Consider the following 12,822-nt stretch of genomic DNA (forward strand, 5'->3'; position numbering starts at 1 on the left):
GATTACTGACACCCTCACCTGCTACCCTCCCATGGTATTTGACACCCCCAGCCCCAGACAAGTCCTGAACTTGCATCCACACCCCTCACCCCATCCTGAACCAGTGCATTCAGAGGAACATGGGGGGCATCCCTGGTGTCCAGAAGTGAAGACTGCTCCCAGTGCAGAGGGGCATAGGTTCGATGATCCCTGATTGAAGAGAACTAAGATCCCACATGCTGCATGGTGCAGGAAGAAAAAAAAAAAATATATATATATATATATATATGTATGTATAAGTCAGGATGGCTTTAAAGAGGATATAAGTCTTCATATCCTGAGGATATAAACAAGAAAATTCTATCAACTGAAACAAAAGACAAAACATACCTTAGGGGCCCATGGATTCAGAGATGTCTCAAGCAGTGTGGGAGGACTTCACTGATCTTAAGAGAATGCATCAAATCAAGATATCCATGCTGGGGAGGTAGACAGGTTTCATCTCCGCCCAGTCCAGGTCGGACCACCCCATGAGGACTGGAGGGAGCCTCAGACTTCCATAGGGAAGATCACTGAGGGTGACAATTCACAGGATCACTTGGGCATGTTTCAGTAAGGCCAGTCCCCTCTGGAGTCCTGAAACCTAGCTTCAGCCAACAGAAAGCAGGGTTTGGGGGAGCCAACAGCGTCACCAACAAAAATCCTGAGGTGACTCTGGTCCAAAGTCACCTCAAGGAACAGAAAGCCCTGTATGAACATGTAAGCAGTCCCAGCAAGGTGGTGTCAGACCCCCAGAAGCACATCTTTTAAGCCCAGGAAGACAGAACCAAGTAGAGAATGGATCGAGACAACCTGAGCCATAACATCAGTGGTGGTGGTTTTGCACTAAAAACAACAATCAAAAAGGGAAAAACAAGTCAACTATACTTCAATAAAATGCATATATTAAGAAAAATAAAAATTAAAAAAAAAAAAGAGGGGGACTTCCCTGCTTCCCTGGTGGTCCAGTGGTTAAGATTCTGCACTTCCACTGGAGGGGGCCTGGGTTCAATCCCTAGTCGGGGAACTAAGATCCTGCAAACTGCTTGGCACAGCAAAAAAAAAAAAAAGGAATCTACATATTTGGTTCTTCTTGACAAATCAGCCTTTGGGGCTGAATGGGATGACAGACAGCCTTGTAACAGACAACACTTAACAATGTGTCAAACATACAAGGGTGGTTCTGTCAGATGACATAGTGCTCAGGATGGAAACATCTACGACAGTAAGTGAAGATTCACTTACAAGTTTACCCAGCTTATAGGGATCATTTCTGACTCAGGTAGGCTCTACAACAAAGTCCTTAAATCTACAAACGCCCCCTTGCAGTGGGCTTCCCAGGTAGCGGTAAAGAATCTGCAATGAAGGAGACACAGGTTTGACCCCTGGGTCGGGAAGATCCCCTGGAGAATGAAATGGCAACCCACTCCAGTATTCTTGCCTGGGAAATCCCATGGACAGAGGAGCCTGGAGGGCTACAGTCCATGGGGTCGCAAACAGTCAGACACGACTGAGCACACACACACACCTTATTAGAACAATGCAACACAAAAGGATGGAAGTGACCTAGTGTACAGAGAGCCCCGTGGTACTGAGAGGCCCCTCAGAAGTCACAGCTGAGCTCCCCAGCTAAGGGATTCACCTACTTGGAGACACAGAACAAGCAAAAGATGTTTAGGCTGAAGTTCAAAAACTCAAGGAAAAATCAGTGGTTGGATTTTTTTTATGGTAATAAAATAATCCATCGTGAAATCTGAGAAATACACCAGAATAGTCTTCTGCACTGAATGTCGACCATTGAAATCCCTAACACAAATGGGCACGCATGCACAGTTGGCCCCAGGGTGTGCAAGCAGGCGTCTTAGAACAGGAGTTCCCATTCAAGGGCAGCCACCAGTTCAGATCACCATATCGTATGATACAAACATATATAATAAAGGCTGGGATTTTATTTCCAAGTTGGCACATGTAGAAGGCACAGGGGCAAAGCAATGGCTTTGGAGAGTAGAGATGGGGAGGGGTGTGTCTGAGGTCCCCCTCCTCCACCACCCGCTAAGTGCACTTAAGACCAGACTAGTGGTAGGGGCTCCAGCCCGGGGCCCTGAGGGTCCTCTCTAGATGAGAGCCTTGGGACAGCTCCCCCAGCATGACGTCCCTGTCCTCCCAGGGGGCAGGGCCCTGCCAGCTCCCCGCAGCTGGAGGGGCCACCCCCTGGGGAGCACTGGGATCAGAGAGAGAAGAAGAGGACGAGGACCAGGAGAAGCGCTCCCAGCAGCACCGCGATGGCACACCACTGTCGGCGGTCTGGGGGCAAGAGGGTCGGAGTTCACAGAGGGGAGGCAGCACGCCCCACTCCCCCACCCCAGGGACTCACCACTGGTCATGTGGGATATTTTGGCCATCTTCCTAAGGACCCCATCCATCCGGGACTGGGTGTGGTCCATCTCCTGAGCAAAGGCGTCCAGCATACTGCCAAGACCAGGAAGGTATCAGCCCCTAGAGGCTCTGTGCACACCAGAGCAGCCCGCCATGGGCTCCTGGCCCACCCCCGGGGTCCCGGTCTCACATGCCCTGCTCGTCCAGCTCCTCCCCAACTCGGCCGGACATGTGTTTCAGAACTGAGATGCTCCCAGACACCATTTCCAGCTGTTGATCCTGCTGGTCCAGGATCAGCTGCAGGGTGGAGGGGTGGGAACCGAGGTTGGCAGGGAGCCCTGAGCTGTCCGCAGTCTCCTCCAGCCTGGGGCTGCCAGCCGCCTGCACGCACCTGCTGTGTGGCCTGCTGCTCTTCAATGTAGCGAGAGGTGGTCGAGACCACACTGGCGTCCAGCAAGTCGTTGGAGGACTTCAGGGTGGCCGGCTTGCCTGTCAGCATCTGTAGGGACCCATACAGCAGGCTCAGGGACGGTCGCCCACTCCCGGCAGAGACTGACAAGGTTTGTGGCAAATCTAGATGGTGCCTACTCAGGAAGGCAGTCTCAGGAGTAGAATGGCCTGGGTCCTCAAGGCCATCATTACTAGCAAGGTGACCCCAAGGCCATACCACTTGACTTTCCTGTACCTCAGTTTCCTCATCTGTAAAATGGGGAGGGCTAGAAACTCTGTTTTCTGAGGATGGAACAAGGATTTAATAAATTAATCCTGGCATGCTTATAAACCTATAAAAACAGGTATTTAAGAATCTGAATTTAAGGGACTTCCCTGGTGGTCTAGTGGTTAAGAATCTGCCTTCCAATGCGGGGGCATGGGTTCAATCCCTGGTTGGAGAACTTAAATCCCACATGTCAGAGCTTCCTTGATGGCTCCGTGGTAGAGAATCCGCCTGCCAATGCAGGAGACATGAGTTCAATCCCTGGTCTGGGAAGATTCCCACATGCCACGGAGCAAGCAAGCCCATGTGCCACAACTACTGGGCCTGTGCTCTAGAGCCCTTGAACTTCGCTACTGAGCCCACATGTTGCAACTACTGAAGCCCTCAAGGTTTGGGCCCATCACAACCAGAGAGTAGTCACCACAACTAGAGAAAAGCCTGTGCAGTGGCAAAGACACAGCACAGTCAAAAATTAATTTAAAAAATATCCCACATGCAGGGGGGGAACTAAGACCTGATGCAGCTAAATAAATAAATACAAAGAATTTGAACATTAATCCCCCAAACAGCACACCTGGAAGGCATGTGGATCCTGCCATAGGACCGCAAGCTGCTGCAGGCTTCAGCCCCTTACCCTTCCAGACTCCATGTAGGCATATCGAGTGAGGCTGCTGTTACACAACTTGCGAAGAATGAACACTCAACACATAGGGAAAAGGTGCACACAGAGGCAGCAGAGAGAATGCACAGAAAAGGCAGGAGTGGGTACACCCACGGGGCAACTGCACCCAATAACGGGAAATAGTGGATCTACCCAAGGCCGACAGGGATCCACTCAGGGGCCAGGTTCAGAGAGGTCAAGTGCCTACACAGATTTAAAAAAAAAGAAGCACAAGGACTTTCCTGGTGGTCCAGTGGTTAAGACTCCAAGCTCCCAATGCAGGGGCCACAGGGGCAAGGGTTCGACTCCTGGTTGGGCAAATTAAGATCCCATGTGCTGTTGGGCACAGCCCAAAAAAAGGAGAAAAAAAAGGTAAACACATATCCTGGAAACAACAACACAGAGAGCAAGAAAAGGAGACAGGCTGCCACACACAGAGAAAACCTGTATAGACCCACAGGAGATGGCAGAAGGATTATACACACAGAGAGAAATCAGTTGTGGTCATCCAGAAAGAGCAGGCAGGTAGACAGCATGGACACAACTGTGCACGAAGATGAGCACCGGCGCGGAGGGACAGACACACGGCTCCCCAGGAGACAGGCAAATGCACGGAGGGGCCAGGCTTGCACTCAGAGGACCACACTGAGACACGGGGTGTGAGGGCACTGGGTTGGAACGCCTTACCTCCCTGTTATTCCTCTCCATGAAGGCTACGGCTGCCGGGCTGACCATATGGTCCTTCATTTCCTACAGATAAGGACAGCATCAGAGAGTAAAAGACGCCCTAACCCTCCTCACCCCATCGGAAACTCTCTTCACCTGCACTGATTCCCGCATCCTCTGCACAAACACCTTTCTCTCCTGCAGGTCTCCGGCTGGGAGCTTGAACTTGCCGGGGTTGGATTCCACTATGCGTATGCGGCGAGTCAAGAGTCAAGGCCAGAGCCCAACAGAACGTGCACCCTCCTAAGCCTCAAAGTCCTCAACACCTCCTAGGTGTGCAGCCTCCTCCAAGTGCTGGCTCTCAGCGCCCCCTGCCCCTGCAATGGACTCTCCCCTGCCACCCCACCCCCCAGGATATCAATGGTTTCCTCCAGGTCTTCGAGGTCCCACTCGATGCTGCGCAGGCCGTTCCGCAGCTCGTTGGTCGTCCAGTCCAGCTCCTCGCGTCCGACCACCGCGCTCTCCTGCAGGAGCTCGCACCACCGCTGGTACAGCCCGCGGGCCGTGTTCACCGCCTTCTGCACCTCGCTGCGGGCAGGGACACAGCGGGCGCGGCTGGCGGGGTGGGGAGTAGGCGGTCCTTCGGCCCACCATTACGCCCCCAAACAGGTTGGGAGCTCAGGAGACCCTCATATCCCCCTGCGGACCCCTCCCACGTGGCCACGGGGCGATCCCGACGGCGGTGCCCAGAATGCCTGACATGCACCGGCTGGCACGCGGGCACTGGTTGACAAGGGGACACAATACCCCGTGTCCTCCCGCATCGCTGTCACTCACCCTCGGACTACAAAAAAAGGATCTTCGAGAGACATGTCACGCCCCCCACCCGCCCGAGGCCGAATCCCCTCCCTTCTCGGCCTCGGAAGCTAATTCCCTCCAAGAGGTGCGGGACGCGCCGTCACCCCGCCCCCCGTCACGTGACCCGTGCCACCATCGAGAGCGGGGCCGCCTGGGGAGAAAGAGTGGCCCTCGGCCCGAAGTACGGAAACATCCGCTCTCTCTTCTGTCATCTTGCTTGTGGGCAGAGACGGTTTCCTGTCTGCACGGACCGCCCCTTCGCTCCCGGTCCCCAGCAGTGTCCCAGTTCTATCTAACTGGGTTCGACCCAAGAGCTCCGAATCCATCGGTTCGAGACCCAGCCCCTCGGATTTTTGCTGCGCAACCTCACTTTTCCCTTCCGAGCAATGTACATAATGTCTCCTTCAAAACAGGCGAGATTGTGGCTGGGGAAGGGGCTCATTCATTTGTGGGCCATCGTTATGGACTCCTTGAGCCTGCACCTAGATCCTGTCCTAGGAGATGCGAGATGGTCCCAGGCCAGGGTCGGAGTGGCAGGTTTTGGGGCAGGTGAAGTGCGGGCATTCTATGTGAGGTTCTGGGGAGACTCTTCCCCTCCTCTTTTTTTCCTGCGGAGGAGGGAAGCCTCGAGATCGCCCTGGGGCGGGCTGGCCCTGAGCAGGGGCCCTAGAGAAGCTTCGGGGAGTGGGGGTGGGGGTGGTGAGGTCTTTCTCGGTGTGACCGTTGGGGTCGCCGGAACGAGTGTGGTGGTGGCTCTGAGAATGATCTTCGGGGAAGTCTTCTGCGTGTGAGGCGGGGCCGGGAAAGTCTGGAGAGGGACTCAGGATTGCCACCTATGAGACAGAGCCCTTCTGTGTGGGGTCGCCGGGAAAGTCAGTTTTTTATAGGAGGGAAGCAGCTGTCCCCTGTGTAGGGTCTGAAGAAGTCCCTGGAGGGTTGCCCCTGTTGTGCGTCAGAGAGAGCATCTAAGCTGGAGATGTCGTTGTGAAGTTTCGTGGAGGCAAGGGACAAAAAATGGGGGCGTCCTCAGCAGGTTGCCATAATATAATCGCTGAATGGAGACAGTTTGGGGAGAAATTTTCTAGACGAGAGAATTCTTGCTGAGTTTCCCTGTGCCGGGGTTGGGTGTGGAGGATCTGAGCCTGCTCCAAAGGTGCATGAGATCAGTGTTTGGTGGAGGTGCCGAAATACATGAAAAGGGGTCTGGGAGTTTCCATGGGAGGGGTGGCGAGGACAGTAATGTAGTGACCCTTAGGTCCTTAGGGAGTAGCTGCTTGTGTTGGCAAGGTCTTTGTGTAGGTCTCTGGGAGATGGCTTCAATGTGAGCCCGCCGGCAGGGGGCTTTCCCGGAAAGGTGCCACACCTTTCTGGCCTCCGGAGGGAAGCGAAACTTTCCTCTTACTCTGCGCCGACCCCGCTGGACGCGGCTCCGGAAACTGGGGGCTCCAGCCAGCTCTAGCTGCCGGTAGAGGGAGAGCGGGGCGGGGGGCGGCGGGGTGTGGGGCGTGCAGGGAGGCTAAGGCACCACCCCCGCTCATCCGGAAGAGGCCGGCTACGGTCACGTACAGCGATCCTGGCCCTTGTCCTTATAAGGGCATCCGGAAGCAGCTCGAGCTTGCCCTACGTCACTACTTCCAAATTTAGTTGTGGAAGTATGGCTGATAGAGTGGCGGGAAGGTTCGCGCACCGGTGTGGAGGGGGCGGGGGAGCTTGCCCTTAAAGGGCCCACACTACGAATGAAGGGAGCTGTTCCAACAATTTCGCGGTTTTTGAGGAACTGGAAATAATATTTCTTGGAATCTTAGTGCGTAGCAGAAGGTGGGGCTGATGTTTTCTATCTATCTGCTCCATCTCTGTTTCCAAGTCCTAATCCAACTCCGCCTCCCCAGGAGCAGAGGCGGAGCTCGGCTGCGTCCTTTAGGGGACCACAGCCACGTGTTCACTCCGCCTGTGTTGCTGACGGGTCCTCCGCCTTAGGGCATGGACGCCCACGGTGGATTTCCTGCCGAGGGAAACTGAGAGGGATGTTCGATGCAGAGCACAGAGACTGTAGCTTACGCTACGCTCTTGTCTGCAGACATCCACCTCCCGTGGAGTGGGCAACTTTGCCTTAGACCCAGGCAGTGTGTCCCGCCTTCTTACCGCCTCCAAACAAGGGGGAGGAGGAGGGGCGGAGGCTGGCAAGACCAGAGTGCTGGAGACTCCACTGGTCCCCTTTCACCGCAGTGGCTCAAGTATTCCTTTAGCACGTATTGGACGAGTCACTCGCCAAAAGAAGATACAACTATTCCACGAGTGGAAGTGAGAGATCAATGAGATGTTTATGATAGGAAAGCCTTTAGCGCCTGGCACTTAGCAAGTGCTTAATAATTGTTAGCACCATTATTGATTTTAAAAAAAAAAACATTAATTAGGCTCCTGGTAGATGGTAGACAGAGTTTCCACCGGGGCTCTACCGTTTGGAACTCAAGTTTTCTCAGGTGCCAAGGTGCAGCCTAGGACCCGCTGGGGTCTCCAGACACAACCGGTGGGTGGGCCCTGAGCACCACCCACTGGCCCCCTCCCCCGGGCCTGAGCGCGGGTTCAGTGAGGGGCCCTGAAAAAGCAGACCACCCCGAGAGTTCAGCTTGGATTGGGGGACGTTTCTCCTCACAGGAGTTCGGGTCCCTTTTCTTCTCTCAGTAAATTCCACTCTGTCGCTTTAAGGAGTCTCTCGGCGAGGCGTTGCGGAAAGCCCGGATGCGGCTCTCTGATTGGGCGGGGCGTCTCGGTGACTTCACTCCCGGTACAAAAGGGCCGGGGTGGCGGGCGCCGGGGCAGAGCGTCCTGGCAGTGTCTCCGAGTGGCTTGTCCTGCTGAGAGTGGCGTGAACGAGCGCGTTGTCCGAAGTGCACCTGCCACCTGCCGTGCCCAGCCGGGAGTCCCTGCCGCCTTCGCCCTCGCCCTCGAGCAGCTATGGAAGTGCAGAAGGAGGCGCAACGGATCATGACCCTGTCGGTGTGGAAGATGTACCATTCACGCATGCAGCGCGGTGGCTTGCGGCTGCACCGGAGCCTGCAGCTGTCGCTGGTCATGCGCAGCGCCCGGGAGCTCTACCTCTCGGCCAAGGTGGAAGCCCAGGAACCCGAGGTGCCCTTGCCGCCTGTCCGCTCCCCTGACCCTCGCCTGCACCCACCTCGGGAAGCGGAAGCCGCAGCCAAGGCAGCGACTGGCAACGGTGAGCAGCCCTCTCCGGAACCCATGGACACCCAGGAGGCACCGAAAGCCGAGGAGACCCCTGCCCGTTGTGTCCAGCGCCCCGCCAAAATCAGCCGCAAGCGGCGGAGCAGCAGCCTTAGCGATGGTGCGGACGCCGCTCTGGTCCCGAGCAAGAAAGCCCGCTTAGAAGAAGAGGAGGAGGAGGAAGGGGCGTCTTCGGAGGTCCTTGATCGCCTGCAGCCCGCTCCGGCGCAAGCGGAGGGCGCCTTCCCCAACCTGGCGCGCGTCCTGCAGAGGCGCTTCTCCGGCCTCCTGAACTGCAGTCCTGTTGCCAGCTCTCCGACGGCGTCCCCGGCGTGCGAGACGAAGCCGGCTTGCCGCCCGGCGGACAACATGCTCAACGTCCTGGTGCGGGCCGTGGTGGCCTTCTGAGGGTTCCAGAGCAGCGCTACCGGAGCCCAGAGCGCCGAACCGTCGGCCAGAGTTCGCAGACCTGAGGCGAGGCCCACCCCGGGGGGAGCGCTCGCGGAAGCCGTGGAGAGGAGCCGTCGCCCGGGCTGCCCAGAGGGCCCGAGAGGAACTCTGTCCCCGGGGAGCCGTCGCTACCTGTGTGCAGCGGCGACGCCGAGGAACCCGAGCCGGGGGCGCGGGCGCCTTCCCCCAAGACCTGCTGTTCCCATCGGTGCTGTTTTAACGGACTGGGAGGTGAACCTCACCGACTCCTTCTGGAAGTAGGAGAAGGGAGGCCTGGTTCTTGAACTCCTCAGGGTCGGACTTTTTTTTTTTTTAACTGGGGGCTATGCTGCCCTTTCAATAAGGTTTTTCAATCGTCGGTGTTTGCGTTTCCAACTTCAGAGAATTCCAGGCACTCCCCTTCCCCCTCCAGTGACATACTTGTGCAAGCGGTCATCCTTGCGTCATGGGGCAGACGTGGGGAGCTTCCTGCTGCCGTGCGTGGGTGGGGGCCGGGAGGAGGATCTGGGGTGTGGACCGCCCTGGGGAATGGGAGGAGGGCGGCCTGAGTCACTGCGCCTTGCTGCGGGTTATTGCCCGAAGCCCCTACGCCTCCGGAGGTAGAGGGCTGATCTAATTTCATTTTAAAATTTTTTCTCATGAGGTGCGTTAGAGGTGGGAATATTGTTCACCGTCTCAAGCTTGACCCACAGAAACGATCAACCCGGACGTTCCTGATCTGAATCACAAAAATGGGGGGAGCGCTGTAGGGCTGAGCTGGGATCAGTGGCTGGCGAGACTGGCCAGTTTAGGGGAGGCGGGAGATTCTCGCCAGGGCGTTTTGGGATTCTGTTTGCCTTTACTGGTGGATTCTGGTAATTCCCTCTATCTGGCCTTTTTGCTAGAATCGCCAGATAGGAAAATAAAGACCAATTGTATACAAAGTCTGTGCAGCCCGTCTGGTTTTCTTCCCTCGTGGGGGAGGGGCAGGGTTAAAGGGTCAAGAGCTGGCGGCGGCTTGCTGGGGCCCCAGAAACCGGTCTGACCGCTACTACGTGGGCACAGTGGGCGGGAAGGGGCCGACCCTTTTCTTTGCCAGAGCGCTTTCGTGCTGGGCGCCTGGCACTCCGACCTTTCCTTAAACGTCGCACGTTTGGCGGGATCTTGGACACACACCCCCTCCCTACAACTCTGGGTGAGAAGGCTTTCCGAGTTTAGATATTTGGGGGATACTGCTGGGTACAGTGCCCTAGCCGACTTGGGTATCAGGCCTCCTTTGGAGAATGGAAGGATAGCTACCCTCCCCCCAGTTGATTAGCTGACTCGGCAGGGTTCCCAGGGTTGGGGTGGGGCTGGACTGGTGAGCTTTGGAGCGCCCTTTACGCCCAGTTCCAGTCTCGGGCAGTGTAACTGTGTGGTTCAGGCAAGGACCTGAGCTTCCAGCCTCAGTTTCCTCATACGCGAAATGGGCCCCAGTAACTTCCCTTCGAGACTGTGGGTTTAGAAATACCCGCGGGAGCACTCGTTGACTTTGGCCCCACCCCGTCCCCAGGTTCGCCACCCGGAAAGAAAGCCCTGACAATTTCCCCAACGCCAGTTCAGGAGAGTGACAGTCGGGGTTGCCCCAGGGGGTGGGGGCGGGGGCTGTGGGGAGGACAAAGGAGCCGCAGGTGCGGGGAGTGAAGGCGGGGGCAGGCGCCGGGAAAGCTCCCGCCCCGCCTCCAGACGGCCGGCCCCGCCACTGCGGGCTTCCTGAGACCCGGGGGACCTGACCCCGAGGTCGGAGGGGAGGAGGAGGAGGGCGAGGTGGAGGGGCGGCCCCGCCCCAGAACGCCCGCCCCTGGCTCCCCTCCAGGCTCCTTCACCCACCGCAACCCCCCTTCCCTGTGTCCCTCAGCCTCCTCCCTCCTAACCCCACCTCCCACCCTTCACCCCAAGGGAACCTCGCCTCCTCCGCAGCCTTCCCTCCCGGGAAATGAGACTTCAGTTGCCGCCCACTCGGGGGAATCGACCCACAACTCCCCAAAGTGATGTAGAGGGGGGACTGGAACCCCATACTGCTGGCGGTATCTCAGTGCGTCGGCGTGGGAGCAACTCCCTCGCGAACCTGGCCCGGCCCGGGAAGTCCCCGGCGACTGGGGAGGGGGCATCGCCGCGCATCCTGTCGCAGGAACCGCCTGGTGCTTCCTTCCGCGGGAAGCTGCTAGGCCGACCCCCGCCCCCGCCTGGGCCGCCTAGGGGTTTCCGGCGCCCGGTCGCGGGGGCTGAGGGCTGGAGAGGATGCCGTGGGAGATAGGACGAACACCCCGCCTTACACACAGACGTCCCCTTAATACATTCCCCTCCCTCAGACCCCATTTCACCCATTTATTGTTTAGACTGTTCAGTTCAGTTCAGTCGCTCAGCCGTGTCCGACTCTTTGCGACCCCATGAATCGCAGCACGCCAGGCCTCCCTGTCCATCACCAACTCCCGGAGTTCACTCAGACTCACGTCCATCGAGTCAGTGATGCCATCCAGCCATCTCATCCTCTGTCGTCCCCTTCTCCTCCTGCCCCCAATCCCTCCCAGCATCAGAGTCTTTTCCAATGAGTTTAGACTGTAAGTGTCTTTTCGACCCCATGGACTGTAACCCTCCAGGCTCCTCTGTCCATGGGATTTCCCAGGCAAGAATACTGGAGTGGATTGCCATTGCCTCCTCCAAGGGGTCTTCCCCACCCAGGGATCTGCTGGAACCTAGGTCTCTTGCTTGGCAGGAGGATTCTCACCACTGAACCACCTGGAAAGCCCCCTTTCACCATAAGAATTGTTAAGTCGCCTAGTCGTGTCTGATTCCTTGCGACCTCAAGGACTGCAGCCGGCCAGGCCTCCCTGTAAGACATGTGTATTCATGCCCCATAAGAATAGACAAAGTTGAAGATTTTGTCACAACAATCGACTTTGGTGTCCAGGCCATTACATGGCCTTGGGTTATTGGGACAAAGCCTCTGGGCAGTGATCGATTGGATCACAGCTGTGAAAACTAAAAGTATTACCAGCGGATACCCCAGGGAACCTCAGACCTGCAGAAAGAGGCTCCAGAAGAGTGTTCACTACAGTGTTGTCCAAAGTGGGCACAAATTAAAAAAACAACCTACATGCCCATCCGACTGGACTGGTCTGGCAGAATGTGGACTGTCCACTTCTCCCTCCCTAAAGGATGAAAGGCCTCAGCCTGAGAGATCTCCTGGCGAGTGGGGGGTGGGGTGGAGATAACTCAGAACCCACATGCTGACAGAGCCCAGGTGTGGAAGTTCCAGGATGAGGACAGATTCCAGGGCCAGATGACCAGTTGTACTTGCTGTGCAGCTTTGGGCAAGTCACTTAATCTCTCTGGGCCTCAGTTTCCCTGACTGTAAATAATGGACAACAATAGTCCCTATCTCTTGGGTTTATTATGACAGTTAAGTGAGATAATATACATAAAGTGCTTAGTAAAGTGCCTGGCATGCAAAGTATGCCACTTTATGATTTATTATTGTTAGAGGCTAATTATAATTATTATTTATTGTTAATACTTTATTATTGTTAGAGGCTGGAATGGCAACAGTTCATTTCAAAGCACATACAAGGGGACTTCCTTGGTGGTCCTGTGGTTGAGAGTCTGTCTTCCAATGCAGGGGACATGGGTTCATTTGCTGGCCGGAGAACTAGTATCCCACATGCCTAAGACCAACTGAGCTTGCACTCGTCAACTAGACAGAAGCCTGCGTTCCTCAACTAAGACCCATCATAAAATTTTAAAATAAAAGCCCACACAAGGACTTCCTTGATGGTCCAGTGGTTAAGAATCTGCCTTGCAATGCAGGGGACATGGGTTCCATCCCTTGTTGGGGAAC

At 56.1% G+C, this 12,822-nt stretch overlaps 2 protein-coding genes and 1 non-coding gene across 6 annotated transcripts; 2 read left to right on the top strand and 1 right to left on the bottom strand.

Moving 5' to 3' along the window:
• The first annotated feature begins 972 nt into the window (after nt 1-972).
• On the top strand, nt 973-1,045 carry TRNAG-UCC. Its single transcript has one exon. It is a non-coding gene; the product is annotated as a tRNA-Gly (tRNA).
• A 902-nt stretch (nt 1,046-1,947) lies between these two features.
• On the bottom strand, nt 1,948-5,409 carry STX10 (syntaxin 10). 4 transcript variants are annotated; one of them, XM_040240874.1, is made up of 8 exons: nt 5,274-5,405; nt 4,855-5,024; nt 4,593-4,687; nt 4,458-4,520; nt 2,786-2,893; nt 2,585-2,691; nt 2,393-2,487; nt 1,948-2,322 (listed from the first exon to the last, which is right to left on the bottom strand). In XM_040240874.1, exons 1-8 carry the CDS (start codon nt 5,306-5,308, stop codon nt 2,246-2,248), a joined length of 750 nt encoding a protein of 249 aa, XP_040096808.1. In that variant the 5' UTR covers nt 5,309-5,405; the 3' UTR covers nt 1,948-2,245. The 4 variants fall into 4 exon arrangements, with proteins under 4 accessions (XP_040096808.1, XP_040096807.1, XP_040096809.1 ...); XM_040240873.1 differs by having other exon boundaries at nt 1,948-2,487; nt 5,274-5,407; XM_040240876.1 differs by lacking the exon at nt 1,948-2,322 and having other exon boundaries at nt 2,399-2,487; nt 2,589-2,691; nt 5,274-5,409.
• Nucleotides 5,410-5,524: 115 nt separating this feature from the next.
• Nucleotides 5,525-9,892, top strand: IER2 (immediate early response 2). The gene is made up of 2 exons (XM_040240877.1): nt 5,525-5,682; nt 8,001-9,892. The coding sequence occupies exon 2, from the start codon at nt 8,250-8,252 to the stop codon at nt 8,922-8,924; it is 675 nt and encodes a 224-aa protein (XP_040096811.1). The 5' UTR covers nt 5,525-5,682; nt 8,001-8,249; the 3' UTR covers nt 8,925-9,892.
• Nucleotides 9,893-12,822: the final 2,930 nt, after the last annotated feature.

This window comes from Oryx dammah, unplaced genomic scaffold (genome assembly GCF_014754425.2).
Source record: "Oryx dammah isolate SB20612 unplaced genomic scaffold, SCBI_Odam_1.1 HiC_scaffold_5, whole genome shotgun sequence".
Classification (NCBI taxonomy): Eukaryota; Metazoa; Chordata; class Mammalia; order Artiodactyla; family Bovidae; genus Oryx; species Oryx dammah.

What these genes read in the sequence shown, in the direction of transcription:
- STX10 (XM_040240873.1), bottom strand. Translation starts at nt 5,308, where the DNA reads ATGTCTCTCGAAGATCCTTTTTTTGTAGTCCGAGG. An exon ending in CCTTTTTTTGTAGTCCGAGG is followed by an intron (nt 5,025 to 5,273) that starts GTGAGTGACAGC and finishes CCCTGCCCGCAG; the next exon opens with CGAGGTGCAGAAGGCGGTGA. An exon ending in GGATGCGGGAATCAGTGCAG is followed by an intron (nt 4,521 to 4,592) that starts GTGAAGAGAGTT and finishes CCTTATCTGTAG; the next exon opens with GAAATGAAGGACCATATGGT.
- IER2 (XM_040240877.1), top strand. Translation starts at nt 8,250, where the DNA reads ATGGAAGTGCAGAAGGAGGCGCAACGGATCATGACCCTGTCGGTGTGG.